The 18,501-nt window shown below is 41.5% G+C and overlaps 1 protein-coding gene across 1 annotated transcript in view; it reads left to right on the forward strand.

Moving 5' to 3' along the window:
* TMEM132B (transmembrane protein 132B) overlaps nucleotides 1–18,501 on the forward strand; it is a 259,133-nt gene that overhangs the window by 94,546 nt on the left and 146,086 nt on the right. Inside the window, exon 3 of the mRNA XM_072879941.1 lies at nucleotides 16,081–16,221. Within this exon, the coding sequence (XP_072736042.1) occupies nucleotides 16,081–16,221 (141 nt within the window). The remainder of the gene's footprint in view (nucleotides 1–16,080; nucleotides 16,222–18,501) is intronic.

Consider the following 18,501-nt stretch of genomic DNA (forward strand, 5'->3'; position numbering starts at 1 on the left):
CCAGTATTTTCTAGCTATTCTTAATGGGTATGGACTGCCGTGCCCACTTATTAGCCTGTTCTTTATAAATATTCTTTCATATAGCACTCTCAGAAGCATGTACAACATACAAAAACCTGAAAACTCTTCTGCTAAGAGTAGATTTCCCTTCAAATTTCTTTGCCCCATAGAGCAGAACTGACTTGTGCACAAGTTCTTAAGGTCAGCAAAATTGTTCCTTGTGAGATATTTAATGAAAATGAAATCTAAAATCAATGGTCATCTGCTGAGACAGCATCTTTCTAGAAATTTAAGATTTGAACTTACTGGTACTTCATAACCAACATCTTTCTATGATGGTCTCGGGGAATTCAAGGAGTCGTAGCATACTTTCTCCCCTTATGCAATGCTTTACCTGGCTACGTAAAAGTAATCTTACATCAAGTGTCATGTTCGGCGTAAATCGAGAATGTGGAGGAGGCTGCACTTTTAAACCAGTGGCAGGAAATCACATTAAATTCAATGTAATTACATTGTTCTAGAAATGTGATTATGTGTTTCAACTACCAGCCTCCCACTAAATTACTTTAGATCAGTCTCAATCTGTGGAATGAAATCTGCCTGATTTAGATGTAAAAGATGTAATAAATATAAAGAAGTGCAGTTTGCATTTATATTTTATATTCACCTGTGACTGTTTATTACATTCTCCAAATCTAGCCTTTCCCAATGCATATATCTCACCTGCTGCACGCAGGGAAATTGAACCCTGACTTCCCTTAATATCATGATTTAGTCTTTGCAGCACCACGTGTATGACATTAGCTACTTAATTTCATATAAAACTGCAGAGAGATCTTAACTGCAGGAATGTTCTGTAAAGAAAGGGTTTTCCCTTTAAGATAAAATGTTCCCAGGCTTAAGTACAACCTTGATTGTAATGGTGCTGCTGAGGTTTCACAATTCTAAAAAGTAAAAAAGAGGGATAATATTGGTATTTCTGATAGATGAGCGTTGGACTGTAGCTTGAAGGCCCACTTTTTGAAGCCTACTGCTGTGCTGGCAGGCAGAGTGTTATACCTGCAAATAGTTGTGCCTGAAGTTAATTGAGGATGATAGCTTGACAGTGAAGATTCAAGTCAGGAAGGCAACACCACCAGGAAAGAACGGAGCACTTTCTCAATGCCACTTAAAATCAAAGGAAGTCATCCATATATTTAGTGGGTTTTTTTGAATGGTGCCTTTGTAATTTGAGCTCTTCATCAGCAAATCAGATAATTTATAGCCTTACTATCAGATTAGAAAGCAGTCTCAGCCCCAGTAATATACTGGCTTCGCTTTTAATATCCACAAGCTATTGACGTTAGTAATTGAGAATAAGGTTTTGTATCAGCAATTACTTCCGCAGAAGACATTGTCACTTTAATGCCTTGGTGCTTGACTCTAGGATAAGGTCAGATATAGTGACAGTAATTGCTGGAGGAAATAATTGCAATCACAGGCATGCAGGCATCGACGAACACCACCTTTGCAGGAGACTGGTCTGAGAGCTGAGCTCTAACTTGATGTTAGTGTTGCAATTGGAAAACAATCGCAATTTGTAGGTGCAAAATTATGTCTACAAAAATATAAGGCAGGTTGCTTTGCTTTCCTTTCTTCATCCCTTGGTTCTTCTGTAGGAACAAGCAGAGTCACCCAGTCGTTGGAGCAGGCTGCGTTTCTCAGTCCTTTAGTCCCAATAGCATCTCCTGTGTGCAAGGCACCACAAGCATAGGTGACTCTTCGAGGGTGGAGAGTTTGATTTATGAATAAATCTTCTCAGCTGTCTCTTTAACTTAAGTACAAGATAACTTTAAGCTCCCTCCCACACCTCTTTTCCATACTAAGTCTCAGTGAATGGGACTTCCCCTTAGGTTTAATGAGTCTTTGTGGTACAGTCAAAGGACCTCAAAGATCCTCAAAAGATCTCAGCAGTACAATCAAAAGGACCCTGGAAATAAAGGTTTCGCAACTGTAGAAGCTGCTCAGATGTGCCATGAAGACGAGATAGGGAGGAGCATAATTAATCTTTCTGCCTTCTTCAAGATGTGTTAAGATCAGACCAGGTCATTTTCTCTGAAGAGCTGGGGAGGAGCTGGAGGGGAATAAGGGCTTGTCTCCAGGAATTAATCTCCTGGTCTCCAGGATTAGCCTCCTGAAATATGTCTGAAAGCGACTGCTGTAGCAGAACAAGGAACGTTTATTCCATCTTGGTGCATTTTATAAACCATTTCAAATATAATTAAGCTCCCCTTCTCCCTCCTGAATTATTTCTGAGTATTGATGGGCACGTGATGAGTGATCTTATTTAATGAAAAATACTCATTTTGTTTTTCACTGTTTTATCAGAATTTTCTTGGCCTGGGAAATACATTTTCTATTAGAGTCAACAAGAAGGCTGGGCTGATGAGACTGCATACAGGACTTTTACTAGCCCTGCTATCAAGCCTGGAGTACAGAGCTGTTCTGCCTGTCCCCATGTCCCCAGCTGAGGAGGTGTCTGCTCCTCTGGATACCCTGGGAGAGGAAGACTCCCAAGGGACAGTCCTTCCCTTCCAGGCTCAGGGAAGAAGAGCCACGAAGGCGCTTGTTTTACTTGTCCCCTTGAAGCAGGAGAGGAGTGGCTGCTGTTTCCCTGCTCAAGCATAACTAGTCATAATTAGTTTAGCCCTGGGTTATTGGTCCTTTGCTCTGTTAGATCAAAAGAGTGTGTGTGCGGGTGTGTACGTGTGTGTGTTTCTCATAGTTAAGAATTCTGGTGGAAAACCATGCTTGCACCATCCTCATTTCAGTCACAGCCGTTTTTTGACCGCCCCCAGATTTACAAGCAGATGTTAAGCATCTCTAATGCATGAAGATGATTTTGTCCCCAGATGCCAAGCTGTGAGACCATTGCGTGGCACCTCGGAGCCGAGAGCACAGCATGCTGCCCCTTGTTAAAATGACTTAACAGCTGATTTCCTTTATTGAAGGTTTGGAATCCCCCCTAAGCACAGCAGATTCCCTTGCTGAATTAGATCATCTTTCTGTGGTTAGAGCCTGTATATCAGAACAATTTCAGTATTCACATCCTCTGAACAAGGCTCATTAATCGCAAATTCATGACTAACAGGGTTAGGGACTAGTTAGAATTGAAAAAGCAGAACAGGAATGGGAAGTGCTTAATGCTCAGTGGGATACAGTATCTCACTGTGAGTATTTTTGACTGAAAACCACTGAATATGTTATAAAGGATCGTAGCCATTTTTATAGGTAGTTGATTCAGTGCCCCCCAACTCCCTTAGCGGGAAAGCCTGTTTTTAGAGTGTCTGTTATTGCAAACACAGTGTATGCTTTGAAATGCTGAAAGTTTAAGCGACTTTTTAGTAGCTAGCACCTAGGCATGCGTAGCCTTCATGAAACTTGAATTGTTTCTTCTCCCCCTTTTTTGTTCGTGACGTTTTGCAGACATGATTTTTCATCTGTTTTCTGAGAATGTATAGGAGCTTGGATCATAAAGGCTGGCCAAGAAAACAGAGGCTAACCAAAATCAAAACTGTGAGTAGCTCATTCCTATCCTCAAAAGCGCTGTGGGATGTCCCTTGCTATTTGTCTTACTGAAATTCCCCGGGGCAGTGCTAGGTGTTGGAGCCTGCTGTGCTACTGCTTGTAAGAATCAGCTCCTGGTGAAGGACCTTTTTTAGTCCTTCACCCTTGTCCTGCCAGCTAATGAATGAATGTTGTCTGCCCCCAAAACTGTTGAAGTCACTCATTTAACAAGGATGTTGTGACTGAACCGTGATGCAGGATCTGCCATCCATACGGGGGAATGCCAGTACTGCAGGTAAAACCAGAACAGAGTAGTCCTGGTGGCAAACAGGCCAGTTGCAATGATAAAGGAAAAATGCTAAAGGATAAAGGAAGGTTTAGTACTGGTGTTAGGAAGGAAAGGGAAAGCCACAGAGGGAATGATCCTATCAACTCCACTGATTTAGGAAGTGAATTGACCCCCTATACTGATACACTCTTCTGCATGTATAGACCAAATGAGAGCACCTTTCTGTACTACTTAGATCAGTTGCCTCCAATTTTTGATTATGGCCTTTTTGTCCTGTTGTTTCCCCAACTTTTTGTTACATGCACAGTGCCAGGACCTATGTCTTTGTTAGAGATTAATGATCTGGAAATGGATTTGGCCCCCTGAAATCTGTAAACTTTAAAAAAAATATAATTCAGAAGCACAGTGTGCAGCTGTCTTTCACTCTGTTTTATTGCTCTGCCAGACCTATCTGCCCATGTGCTATATCATGTTTGAATCCATCCTGAAGCAGGCTGCTGTCTGACTGGTCTTCAGCCCTGCAAACACTAGAGTTTAATTTAAAAATCGCCGCAAGGATTAAAGAATCCTTCCCCAATCCTGCTGGCCCAGGGTGAGTAATTTCTTTTGACAGGCAAGTAAAATGCCATTAGTTTCTTGCATTACCATCAATCACTGTGGTAAACGGCAAGCAATTTTTGTGCGGTGGCTGGTAAATTTTCCTGACAGCTTTGTAAGGCTGGATAAGCTTTCTAAGCTGCAGCAGCACTGTGAGCAACAGACTTTGGAGGGCTGAATCCTCCTGACCTCTTTGCCCATCTCAGACTCTGGGGCTGCTGGGGTCTGTCTGTCCCGCACCAGCTCGCAGAATGATATTTCGGCCAGATCTGCAGAGCAAAAGCTGGGACTTGGATCTTCAGGATGTCTAGAGGGGAAAAAACTATCTCCTTGTCTTCACAGGTAGAAATATTGCAGGCAAATGCAGTGAGCCAGTGCTTCAGCACCATCCGTTTGTAGGGCTTTCTCTGGACTTTATTGCAGTAGATTATGGACCCAGCCAGCCTCTGCTGCACAGCCTTTGTCAGCTGTGCTCGGAGAAGAGACAAAGCTTGCAACTTGCAAAATCCTTGCCAAATCTGCTGAGATCCAAAGGGGGATTCAAAGAGTCATTGGTGAAAGCTCAATCTACCTGCAGAGAGTCTTCAAAAAGCTTCTGAGAAGCACCACTTGAAGAAACCAAACTGGGGCTGTCAAAGATGAAAGCCTGTTGGGACAGTGGCCAAAGGGCTAGCTAGGGCTACCTGAGCACCAGAGCCCGATAGTTTTATTGTGAAGTGCTTACTCTCTAGGAGAATCTTGGAAAGTTGTTGTCTGCAGCTAGAAAAAAAATCTGATAGTAAAGAAAGCAGAATGGAAAAAAAAAACAGGGGGAAAAAAGTCTTTGATGTTTTATCCCAGCTGGAGGGCTGGTTCTCATCAGAATTCGCACATTATTAGTGGTCATTGGTGCCTGGAGTACAAACCACATAATCATAATGCTCACTAACGTTTTCACTAGCAGCAGAAAAATGCTTTTTTGCTGTAATATATGGTGCCACCTTTTCAAGAAAAGTACTGGTCTGAGCTATACTGGAAATTGAATTCTATCTTGTGGAAAGGGAGATTATTTCCTGAGCTTTCCTTATTCACCGTCCTAGCACATACTGCTCAAGGTAAAGGTGCACTCCAAGATGATTGATGGGCAAGCGTGAGAGGACCGCTGTTCCATGTGACAGGGATATAAAGAACGATATTTTTATTTTTTGACAGTGAAGGGGAAATGGCATTACTAGCAATATTCAGCAATGTACTCTGCAGCCCCAGTTAGCTCTGCATATTTTATGACATCCATTTTCTTTCTTCGATTAAACAACATAAAACCCCATAAAATAATCCAATAAAAACAACAACTACTAGTTCAGGCAAAGTTCTTGTGGCCTTTTTAATTCTGGGAGGATTTTCATTGCTGTGCTTTTTTTCCTCTTCCCTCTAACTCCGTCCCTTGTGCTCAGGTCAATGTCTCCTTGCTACAGCCTAGGTGGAGTTCCTAATAACAACCCTTTCTGTGCTGCTTTTTTATGCAGAGTACTGAGCAAGTGTGGAAAAATGTGTGGTAGATCCCTTAAAGAGCACTTCATACTGTTAAGCAATTGTTGGATGTGCCAAGGGTTGGGACTGGTTTCAGAAGAAGTTAGAGGTGTATACATGTTTCAAAAATCTGCTCTTTTTAATGTTCTTTTTTTGTTTATTTTTTCACTGGTGCAGTTTTAAGCAATCTTTCAGGTAAAGATGACTGTTACTGAGTGTCCTCTTGCTTTTAGCCTCATCTCCTAAGAGGAGGAGACATGTCAACGTGTTGTTGGCTCATCAACCTCACTGCTGGTCTTTTCCCTTGTACTTTTTAAACCATTGAAAAAAGTATATTAGCTATGTGAAAGTCAAGGTGAGACCTCATTCAGTGCATGCAGACTGCCTGTGTTATGTGCTTTTTTGGGCCAGACTATGCACGCTGTCTCAAGACCAGCCACAGACTGGCTCCCACTGGCCTCTTCTGGGCGTCTGCCAGTCGGGGGATTTGCAGTCACAAGCTGCCCTGGGCTGAGGGATTGTGCCACAAACAGTCCGACGAATACAACAAACTCCAGGGTTGGCTGTAGTACTCAGCAGCAAGCCAGGAAAGTTTTTCTGATCCTAAGTCATATACATTGATGTCTGGTAAAAGACAATTAATTGTACGAGTCTGAATTGTATTTAATAAACTTTTTCCTTACAGGAAATGTATGAGTCTCCAATGTGGTAAGCAACAGTGATGGACTATTTTAAATGCTGTAAACCCCCATCCAGTGTTGACCAAGACAATGCTATGGAGCTCATTATCTAGTTTTGCAGCGAGAGGAATGGAAAGTTTTTACTTTGTTGTTGTTTAGGTGCTTCCAGAAACCATGACCTTCAGGGCTTTTTTTCACTTGTAGAGGTAGAAAAATGACCCCTTTATAAAAATTCTTTGTCTCCCAGGAGGCCTGAACTCTATTCAGGCTGCAAACATTTTTGCAGTGCTGATTTCTGAAAGGAGGCTTTCAATAAAAGGAAACCTGTAAGTATCTTTTGTCTTTGCAGGAGGAAACCTCTGACTTACTTTGATTTTTTCATTATAGTTTTCAAAGCTGTGTTTCTGCATGATTGCAATGAATTCCAAGTTCAAATACTTTGGACACCTTCAGACTTGGTAATGCATTTTCTCTTGTACTTCTAGGCTCTAAGGAAGAGTTTCATCTATTATAGCATTGCATTGGTTTCAAAGCAAAGGACATAGTCTGAGTGTTTTAGATCTTTCAGAGAAAGGTTGAAGAAACTGAGCGGGCTTTGATTTTTGTTCTGTAGACATGTGTTACAGAAAACCACTCCAGCATTTTACCTCTTCTCTCTACAGAGAAGGTACACCACAGATTGTTGTGTTGGAGAAAAGAGGGCACATACTTCAATTCTTGGAGATGTCTAAGGGCGCATGACAGCAGGCACTCTTGAGCTCTTTGAATAATGATCAAGACATCATAACTCAGCTAACTGAACAGAGGCAGTGGAATAAAGGACAGTATCTCTCCTCTTTCAGGGGTGGCAGAGGTGTGAGCTGGCTGTGCATCCTAATAAGAAAGGGATGTTATGAGTTGTTTGGTAGCAAGAGGATCATTTAGAGTTGGAAAAAGACCTGCTGTCTCCTTTTGATCAATAGTAATAATGGTTAGTTCATGTTTATTGGATACTTTGCAAGTGTAAAGTGTCAAGCGAGAGTTAGGAATTGTGTATTTATTTGCAAATTATGGGCAGTGTTTCCTGCCCTCCAGGCAGGCAAAGGACAGAGGACCTGATCTGCTTCCCCATGCTGGTGTAACAGGAGTTGCTGGAGCCATGCTAGTGGGATGCCGGAGTCAGCAACCCGAACAGCAGACCTGTTCTCCTGGGATGAAGAGTTTGCTGGAATTTAAGCTTTCAGCACAATCTAGGGCCACATTTGCTTATACTATGATTAAAGTAATTTGTATGTCAAAGGCACAACAATGTTTTCAGGTGGACTCAAATAAATTTTGGTTTTTAGTTTTATTAAGAAAATGCCAATTGCTACAGAACTCTCTGACCTGCAGTTTTAAGTACGTACTGGGAATTTACAGAAATATATTGAAATACAGTATCTGCACAATGTTTAAGTATACAAATGCACAGTGTTTCCGTAGAAATAGTAATTTTTTTCTCCTTCGATGAATTTCCGAGCATAGGTGAGTAAACATCCTTATTCCCATTTTGAAGTGGCCCAGACAGTTAAATGGTTAATAAACTGCCTCGAGTCAATAGAATTGGACCCAGTGTCTCCTGTCCCAGTGCCTGGCAACCCTTTTTCTCCCAGAGGGACAAAATTCCACTGTTGACATATTTCAAAGAAAACAGTGTTCGCTGTGGAAGATGGTGTTTTGATCTCATATTACATAAAGACTTCAGAACCTCTCAGGTTTCCATAGCAGTGTTAGAAACCCATATAAATAGGTCTGGTTTGTGACAGGAATAAATAAGAATAAAATTAATAGCTTTAATTTCAAGCCAATTAGGATGTCTTTCTGCTGTTTTTTTAAGCTCTATTTGCTTACCTGAGAGAGAGAGAGAGAGAGCAGATTGAAAAATTGAGTTTCTGCTGAAATATGAAGATGAAATCTTAAAATGTCTTCTTTCTCTTAAAAAAAATCGGCAAAAAATGGGAATTTTCCATTGGATATGGAAATACAACATAATGTTAGACTGCTTTGAAGACATTCACATACTCTGCTGATTTTATGAGCATAGTCTTATATCTAGAAAATGTTTCTGAGACACCTTCCCCTTCCAAAAAAATTCATAATGGGTAACACCTCCTTTTCTGACCTTGCTTCATAGATGTGAAATTTAACTTTTCAGTATTAAAGAATTGCTATAAAATTCATCAATCTCTGGTGATTTAGACCAGCTGAGGCTCTCTCCTAAAATGTTTAGACATTGTTAGGAAAAGTGGGGGGCTCTTGAGAAAATCTGCTGCACTTCTTTAAAGAAGTTATACCTACAGTTTGAGATGAAAAGGAGGAGGGAGGATTTTTGATAAAATACTCCACCCATCATCACTTCATATTTTTCATCATGCCTCATTTTGATCATGCTTCGGTAAAAGCTTCCTCAAAATCATAAGCCATCATACTCAAGGGTAGGTTGTGTTAATTTGTCTTCCCTAATAGTTAATTTATCACATGGAAAGCACTTTACTGTCAGAATCCAAATTAAAATCCTGTTTACTCTTTGCATTATTCAAAATCCAATATGCTAGTGAGCTTGATGCTTAGCATATTTTGAAACATTTGGTTGGCTGAAAAAAAAATAGGTTGATAGCTTCACCTTTTTGAGTAGAAGAGTGGTAATTGTATCATTCTAAATCTTTAGCATTGATCCCTTCCACGATTTCAAAGGGTTTTCTGTTCTCTGAGTTGTTGGGCTTTTTTCATGTTAGCCACCATGTCTTTTGAACAGCTTTGTTCCTGCCTTGCATTGCGCTGGTCACTGTACCTGTTTGGTCTGCTTTGTCCTACCCGGTGCTTTGGCATTGACTTTCTTCCTTGAGCATGTGTTGGATAGACATATTCTGATATGCGACAGTAATAACTGCTTTCATAGAAACTGCACCCCCAAATGCTTGACAGGGTTAAATAAGACAGCTACAAAGGTTATATAAAAATGACAGATACGGAGAGAAATTGAGGTGTACCGGAGGGAGGGAAAGGCAAATTTCCTGATACGGTGTAAAGGTGAGAGAGTGCTGAGGTCACGAGATGCAGGAAGGGCATTTCCACGGGGTGAGTGGCGACTGAGAAAGCTTTGGCCCTGCAGTGGGGAGCCATTTCGGGGGGAAACAGGGCCAAGCAGGGGCAGAGCACAGCGTATCCATGGCTTGTTTTGAAAACAAATTTGGGACAATTATGCATTGGACTTGCAATGAAGGGGCAGTCATGGGAGTAGTTTTTAGCATGGATGAAATGTGGAGGTCAAATCTTAAGTAAATCTCCAGTTGACTTTGGAAGTTGCTGCTTCCATCTCTAAGTACTGAGCTCTCTTTATCCCCAAGGGCAAACATGCTTTTTTTTGTCCCACCGTGAGTTCCCACCTTGTTTCACTGGTCACACCTATTGCCACTGGGTTTATACCAGGGCCATGTTGAGTTTTTTACCCGCTGGTACCATTTCTCAAGCCCTTTTTCTTGGGGTTTCCTTTTGTTTGATGCATTGCAGTTGCCCTCTGTTCCGCATTGCCATCTGGCTGCCATCTACCTACACCTCTCCACAGGGCTTTGCAGGCTGCTTGTTTTACTTTGCGATAAAGCAGCATATTATTTGTGCTTCTACACTTGTGACCTTTTGGAGAAGGCTCGGTTTATTGCAGGATCTTTGTGTATTTTGATGTGTATTTTACATACTTAAATAGCTTTACTTATTGTGACATTAATATGGAATTGCAGAAACAAACACAGCTGGCCTAGTGGTGCTATTTTGAGGAGAAGTTGATGGGGAAGTAGTTTGCACATAAATCTGTGACAAGTCTTTTAAAATATAAAAGAACAAAGAAGTAAAGTTCTTAGAAAAATACTTTAGAAGATAAACACTTGCTTAGCTTGTGAAGATTTAGGGCCTGATCCCCTGAGTTGTTGTAAATCTGACTTCCATAAGAGATTAGGGTGTGCAGGACCATTATCTGCTAGGTGGAGCACTGTCATTTCACACATACTGCAAGCCCACAGCAGCAGAAAGCGTGTTTGCCCACAGGCTGGTCTTGCATGGGCATTGCAGGACACACTGTCTGTTATTAGCGGGTCTACAGTAGGAGCAGAAGAGCTGGGTGGGTTTGCGGTGAAGATATCAAAATATTCCTTAGCAGCTCTAGCTGTAATTCCTGGTTCTGCCATGTGTTTTCTGGGTGACTTTGCGTCACCTCATTTTCCTCATATTTCTGGATTACCCACAGAGAATCTTGGCCAGGAAGCTTAGGAAGACACAAAAGAGAGGGATGGTGCCTCTCTTGGGGGGAGGTCTGGTCCCACCTCAGCCCTCCATCTGCTATAACACTGCTTCCTAAACAGTTTTGCTTTCATACACTCACACCAGTGAACTCCTGACTGTCTGTGCCTCCCTCCCAAATGCCGTGGAATGCCCTTGGATGTGACAACTGTGAATCACATACCCTCTTCTCCTTATGTCTCCCAGCAAACTCCACTTGCTTCCTCTCCCTATACAGGGATGCTTCTATTCCTTCCTGTACAGAAACACTGCCCATCTCACCGACACCCCAAAAATCCCCAGATGTTATGTCTGAATTCAGTGATTATTTTAATTTATAGGGCTTGGCTTAATGTATCTTAAAACACATGTATTTTAACTAGAAACTCCCCAGGGACCTCATTCAGAACTAATTGCTTGCTGTTTGTGCAGTTCTTCAAATATGTAAAATGCTCTGTGAGGGCTTGGAATTACTCAGCTCTGCTCTGGTTTGGTCTTAAAGATGGGTAGGGGTGTCTAGCAGAAGTGTAAGCCTGGGAATCAGGATGTATCGACCCTCATTCTGGCTCTGCAGAGACAGTATAATTTTAGGCAAGTTAACTAAACTGGCCTACAGCTTGGATTTCCTGTAGGGGAAGGGTAATGATTTTATTTTTAATTGGGCTAAAAATGCATGTTGAAGGGCTGAATACAGAAATGGTTGGAAATTACAAATGAAATTTATTATCATAACCGTTATTATTAGTACGTCATTGAGAGTGAATTTAGCTCAGATCATGTTTTCCCCCATAATGGGGTGGGAGGGAGATAAGAGGATTTCTAAAAAAGCTCTGAAAAAGTCTTTTTTCTCATCATTTTGAGCATTTTCCATCTGCTGTGAGGACATTCCTGTTTTATTTCCTAAATATCTTTTCCTTCTGTTTCTATTTTAAAGTTCCTTTTGCCAAGATTTTACTTCCCAATTACTGCTGCTGGGAGTGTTGCTGGGGGTGTACTGAAAGCAAGCATTTACCTTTCAGATTTTGCAGTTAATTGACTGGGAGGCAGTGGAAGTCCCTGCACTACTTCCGCTAAGTGCTCAGCTGTTTAAATCCCTCTTGCAGCCCCTAAGTTACTTTCCAGCCCTGGTGATTACTTGTACCTTCTCCTTTCCTTATGTTGTAATAAGTGAGAGAAGAGGTTTAGAGCGGCCGAATTCATGGGGTCGCATATATTTAAGGCTGGGATTGCATTTTAAAATAGTTTCTGGTCATTCCAAGTTGGCAGGCTGGGGACGCTTCTGCTTGCCTGCTCCATTCAGTCTATCATGTTTCCATCTTTATATTCCACAGTAAATGGAGGACACACTGTTCAGGGAAAAAAACACTGCCAGGGATACCAAATGTATTCTGCAGTCTAAATTGAAAGCAGCTTTCTCTATTCTGCATTTATAGCGGGAGAAGAGGGCTAAATTCACTTGTGAAGCAGTTGTTTCATTGATTCCCTCTTCTGAATAGCTTTGACACTCCCTCCCCCCTCCTCCTCCCGCTACCTCCTCTTAAGATCTTATGGGCATAAGTGTCACGAAAGGCAGTGCTTGAGGATGTCACATTCCTCTTGGACCTCCTCCACCCCTAAAGAAGAGAGCATCATGAATAAATAGTGATCACCCTGTTTGTGATACCAGCTGTGGGTACAGGCTGTAACATGGGGGCCCTGTTGCAGGCTAACTTCTGGTGAGCTCATTCAGTATTCCTCTGTCTCATGTACATCTCTGCTAATTGCGTTATCAAAATGCCACATAGGTTGTAATGTTTTAAAGGTGGGCAAGTGCTTTTTGACAGGACAGTTTTCTGTCTGAAAATTCTGCTTTTCAGAAAGCAAGTATTTAATGGAAATGAAATGTCAGTTTTGCCAAATTTCCAATTGGCTCTCATGTTTTGTTCCTTTTCTCCTTTTTTTTTTTTCATTTCACAATTATCTTTATAAAAAAGGAATTAAGCCATCTTAGTGGTAACAGTTACTTCTTGGGTCATGCTTCTGTGAAATACTTCAGCAGATCGTTTCTGTGTTTTCAAGCCTAGAGATAGTAGAATTTTTGTCAGCTGGTAAATTTAAAGGACATCAGATTTTTCTCAAGCAATTCTGTTTATCCTTACAGCTCCCTTGGAGTTGGAAGAGCAGCACTTCCCAGTATTTTATATGTGGGGAAGGGAGGTACAAGAAAACTGAATGATCCACCCAAGCTTATAATTGAAGCCTGGCACCGAGCAGGGCAATAAACCCAGCACCTGGGCTCACACACTAGCCGTTCACCATCCTTCCTCCACTTAATGTCAGCTTTGGTAGGAATTTCTTAATATTTTGCAGCGCCTCAGTCCCCAACACTTACAATAATTTTTGTGCCTGTGGAGTTTGGGGGCAGATTTAAAGATATGAATCACTTATCTGAAGAATAGTGGGCTCAAAACTCCCATATGTAGGCTGGTTTAATTTGAATTTCTTGACTTTTCCTAAGTGAGAAGCTGAATTCAGTTTCTTCCTTCTTTCAACCTTCCTGGCTCTAGTGATATCCAAAAATGCAAAATGACATCTTGTCTCAGCCCACCAGAGCAGATGCATTGCAGGGGATTAGACTGGAAATTTTCCTAAAATGCAGCGTTCTGAGACTTTTTTGGAAAATGTAGCAGGGGAGCAGAGTATGTGATGTTCACTTGATGCTAACCCAGCAAGACGGTAGATATGCAGCAAGCGAAAGCTGTAGGCACAGTCAACAAGACAGCATTGCCAAAAACCAGAAGGCCTCCTGTTAAGCGACAGTGCCCTGAAGGAGAAGCCAAGTGGTGAGCCAACAAGACAGGCATTGGGAGAGTCTCATCTGCTGTCCAGACAGGCCAAAAGCATCTTGTAGCTGTATTCAGACACAAGAGAAGAAACAGCAGAGCTCCCTGGCTGAGGGAGGTAGACATGGCTGAGGGGTTGGCCCAAGAGGGATGCCAGTGTTTTGGGGTGCAGCATGTCTGGAGAGGTTGGAACAGCCAGGCATGTAGATAGATGTGGATATTTGAGGTTCTTGCACCCTTACGCCTACGCTGTGTGGGGACTATTGATGGAGGTAAAGAGGAGCAGCAGCTTCAGCTTCCATGAAGAAGGGAGCGGCACAGGGGTCCTGCATGGTTAAAGCCTGCTCAGGCGTGGCAGGGAATGGTGCCATGTTGCTTTTCATCCTCGTTGGGGTAAACTGATGTACTAGGTTCAGATCAGAGTAGAAGAAGGTAAATGCTGCAGAGTGAAGATATCTGTAACGCAAAAGCTGTGTAGGAGGACATAACAAGCTTCTAACAGATGGAAAAAGGCTGATGAATCCTGAAATCATGGGTGAAATCCAGCTGTCCTACCCCCCCTCCCCCCCCAGCATCTCCTGCCCTTCAATTAACCTTTAATTAACCAGGGCTTTGACTTGGATGGAAGGTCGGGTTAGAGATTTCCAGACATGTTGTCAAGAAGAAAACATGAGAAATTGAGGGGGTGGTGGTGGAGGCAAATTTGTTAAAATTTTGGCTGGAAAGAGAAAATTTTAAAAGTGGTGGTTTTGTGGGGTTTTTTTGTCTTGGTTTGGTTTTTTTTTGTCAGGCCATAGTGATTTTTTTTCAAGAGTTGTTGACTAAGTCTGACGAAAAAAATTATTGAATCCGTTGCTGAAGGCCTAATTCTCTATCTCATGTAAATTACAAGTCAGTCTGAAATGAAGCCATGTAGGTGTCTTGCAGGAATGATTTGGTCCAGTGTAATTACTACAGAATAAATCACTATTCCCCTGAAAAAAGGAGAGGAGATGATAGGAAAGGGGCACATAAGCTTTGAGGCATGTTGTTTGGAGATATGAATGTCTGTGGAGAAACATGGACACAATTAGAAAAATACCAAGTAAAATTCTCTCCTTACAGGAAACATTTTTCATCAGATTGGTTATGCCAGGCATGAATTTGGGCGATCAAGTCAGTAAAGCCTTACAGGCAAAAATAAGGATATCATAAAAGCAGGATGAATTAATTCCTTCTCAGAGGGAAAAGACCACCCATTGAGTCTTGAAGTTACTTTGATCCAAACCCATGAACTCAGATAGAACTTAAAGGAAATTGTTAATAGTGTAGCATGAGCACCAACCGGCCACGAGGCATTGGGGTAAATCCATCACAATTCACTGTTAAGTAACGCTTCAAGTCTCAGCAGTGCTGTTTCATTCCACCATACAACTAAGAGGTCCCTCTTGGCTTTGCTTCTAATTAATTAAGTCACAGTAGTGGCGAACGTAGTGCTACAGCAGTTGCTTTCTGCCTAATTGTTCTCCAGGCATATTTGCAGCACTCCTGTCGAAATCCCAGGCTTGTTTCAGGAGTCAAGCTGCACAAATGAAGTCCCTGCTATTAAAAGCAGTTTGTTTTCTATTCCTTGGCAATCTGTTCCTAACGCTGAGCCCCACTGGAGCGTGGACTTTTTTTTTTTTTAAGCCAAAAAATGGTGACATTTACCAATACTGAACTGCTTTCAGACTTTAGCCATGCCTAGGAAATCAAGGTTTTCCATGTCAGCATCATATTATTTTCAGCAGCAAGAGTTTGACGTGCCCAGTTTGATAGATCCCAGTACAATGGCATAATTATTTTCATCCTTTAGTCCCGGATCTAGGATAATGTATTCCTTCTCTCTCTTTCCTGCATTATGGTCTTTGAGCAGTGAAACACATTTTTTCCATGCAGATCGCTCTAATATTAAAAGGCACCTTGCTCCCAAAGGTTTGCAAGCATGAGGATGTATTTTATATCACAGTGCTCTGATTCTCTATCTTAAACTGCAGGACAGACACAACAAATTAGATCAACTTATGCTTAGTCACATCTGTTTCATTTGTATCAAACTGGTGCCACTGAAGCAGAAAGCATTCTTATTCTCTCCACATTGTTCAAGCTGAAAATTAACTGGCTTTGCACATAATGAAACTCATACTTCATCTCTTTCAAATGATTGGACCTGTTTTATATTTTTAAAGCAGACTGACTTACAGTTGCAATGTATCAGTCTATTACTAATGGAAGAGGGAATATTTCCTCTTTCATCCTCCTTGTTTACCTCTCTGGATTTATTTGTAGGAGATCTGTAACTAAAGCAATCCCTGTTGTTCCCCAACAGAATTAGGACAGCCCCAGGTGTGAAGATCATGGACATCAGAGTCAGTGATGCAGACCAGTGGGGAGTTCAAGAGGAGACGGACAGTGCAAGGACCACTGCCACGATCACTTGTGTGCACAACGACCCAAACGCAGAGAACAGGTAAGCCGCCAAGCGCTTTTGTGCATTAACCCTTGCTAAAATGCTGAGAGACACATACAATAGCTTCTTTAATGGGTCATATTGCTCTTTTAATAGCAGTATTTTTTCCTCCTCAGCCTCCTTGGAAAAGCTATAGGTGATCTGATGAGAGCTTTTTTCCTTTTGTTTCACTTCTGAGCTTTGGAAGTAGATGATCTAATTAAACTGGAGGCAGCCCACTAGTCCTGGCTCACATTTGCTTTTCATGCACCTTCAGGGCAGCAGGAGAATTCCTGTTGCCAAAGAGCCAACAGAAAGAAATTGATTAAAATAGAGAAATATGAAGAATAATTGAGAGCAATATAAGACAATGCTGTCATCTTTATTTGAAAAGCTATGAAAGTAATAGCTATTAAGTGTTATTCATTATTGCTGCAAACCACCTATGAGTGTCTATGAACTGTCTCACAAATGCTGTGTACGTTTGTTATGGTAATGCTCCCACAAGCTATATCAAAGGTAATGAGAAATTTACATTGTTAGTCAGAATTATGTATTTTACAATACAAGCAATTTCTCTCCATTATCATGCAGTTACTCTACCCTTAAAGTACACTGTGCATAAATTTAGCTTGAAATTGTATCATCATGAGGAAATCACAAAACTTTATGTCAAAATTTTTATTTGAGGAGTCTTTTGCATCCGTCTTGTTCTGAAAGCTCCTGTAAGGGAGAAAAATTGTTGCTAGTAATTGATTAGACCTAGGATGATTGTTGCCAGAGGTTTGGAGTGCAAAGAGTGTTTCTACTCTGTTTAGTTTCTGAAGCTGTATTTGAGGAACAAATGAATCCCATCTAGCTCTGGGTACCTACGACACAATGTTGAGGTGAAAGCTATTTATCCATGGGTTTGCTTTTTAGCAACAGGGACAAATAGGCACTGCTAAGGTGGGAGTCCTCTTGGATGTGTAAAACAGGCCTAATGAATAACAAGCGAAAAGTGCCTGTTTCTCTCCAGTAAAGATGCAGAGCGGAGGCGACTGAGTGGGACGCAGACATTTGCATTGTAAACGCGTGAAGTGAGGGGAGGTGATTCCCTGCTCAGTGTCTCTGGGTAAGTCAAGTGCTATAGAGCTTTCTGGCATGAAATGCCTGGCAAACCTTTCAGTTCATTAGCTGTTTCAGGACTTCCTCCCCATTAAAAAAAAGGGGGGGGGGTGTCCCATCTTGTTTCCTAAGTACATTTGTCAAAGTTGCAAGTCTGAGGTTGTGATGTAGGAAATTCAAGCCACCTTCCATCATTATTTTGCTGGGGTTTCGTGGGCTACTGTACTGATAAAGCAGAGCTCTGGCAGCTGGATTTGGCGCTGTATGCTTTGTCTCCAAATCCTTTGTCTTTCAGCAAGATTTCCCAGTTCCTCCAAAAGCTGTTAAAGAAGCCAGTGAGTCCCTTTGGTGGAGGGAGAGCTCAGCCAGCAGGGATGCTGGCTCAGAGGGGAACCATCGCGCTTACTCTGGAGCTGTGCGATGACACATGATGGCTCCAGCAGTGAAATCTCAACCTGAATTAGCTCAGGCGGCTGATTTGGGTGGTTGTGCAGTGTCTGCTCTCTGCTGAACGTTGCAGTCAGGTTTTTTGCTAAAACAACTGTGACCTCTGTTCCATTCAGAGCAAGGTGGAAAGCCGTCAATTTGAAAGTGAAATGCTGAGGTTAAAGGAAAACTTAAGATCATTTGGTGTTACAGAGGAATTTCTCTGTTGAAATGAAACAACTGTTTTTAAAGTTAGGCAAAAAATAGGGAGAACACTGAAACTTAGTGCCTTGTATGTGGTTTCACTAATCCATGAAATTATACTTGTCACAGTAACTTAGTTTTTATTAAAACTGATTTTTGCTTTGTGTTGAGCTGTTAAATTGCACAAAAGCAACGAATCTCAAGTTAATTAATACTTTGACCCTTTCCTTTGTGAGATTAGTTTAATATTTTTGGATTAATTAAAGTATGCAAATAGAAACTGCTGAAAGATCGCTTCCAGATTTGCAAATGTTGTAGTGCTTAGAGTAAATATTTAACTTCGATCTTTACTTTAATTTGCCTTTTTGGTCATAATGGTGGCCCTCTTGTTTCTTTTGAAGAATGTTAAGTGTTTATGTGGGGGTTCTGCTGTTTCATTTAAATGAGCAGAGACCTGAACTTGCTTCTGTTAAGGTCAATGTGGCAAAACTGTCACTAGACCTGACTCATCTGTTCCTCCTTTTAGTAATTCAAGGAGCTTCATTAAAGGCAGTTTATGTATGA

The sequence above is a fragment of the Ciconia boyciana genome, chromosome 15 (genome assembly GCF_034638445.1).
Source record: "Ciconia boyciana chromosome 15, ASM3463844v1, whole genome shotgun sequence".
Classification (NCBI taxonomy): domain Eukaryota; kingdom Metazoa; phylum Chordata; class Aves; order Ciconiiformes; family Ciconiidae; genus Ciconia; species Ciconia boyciana.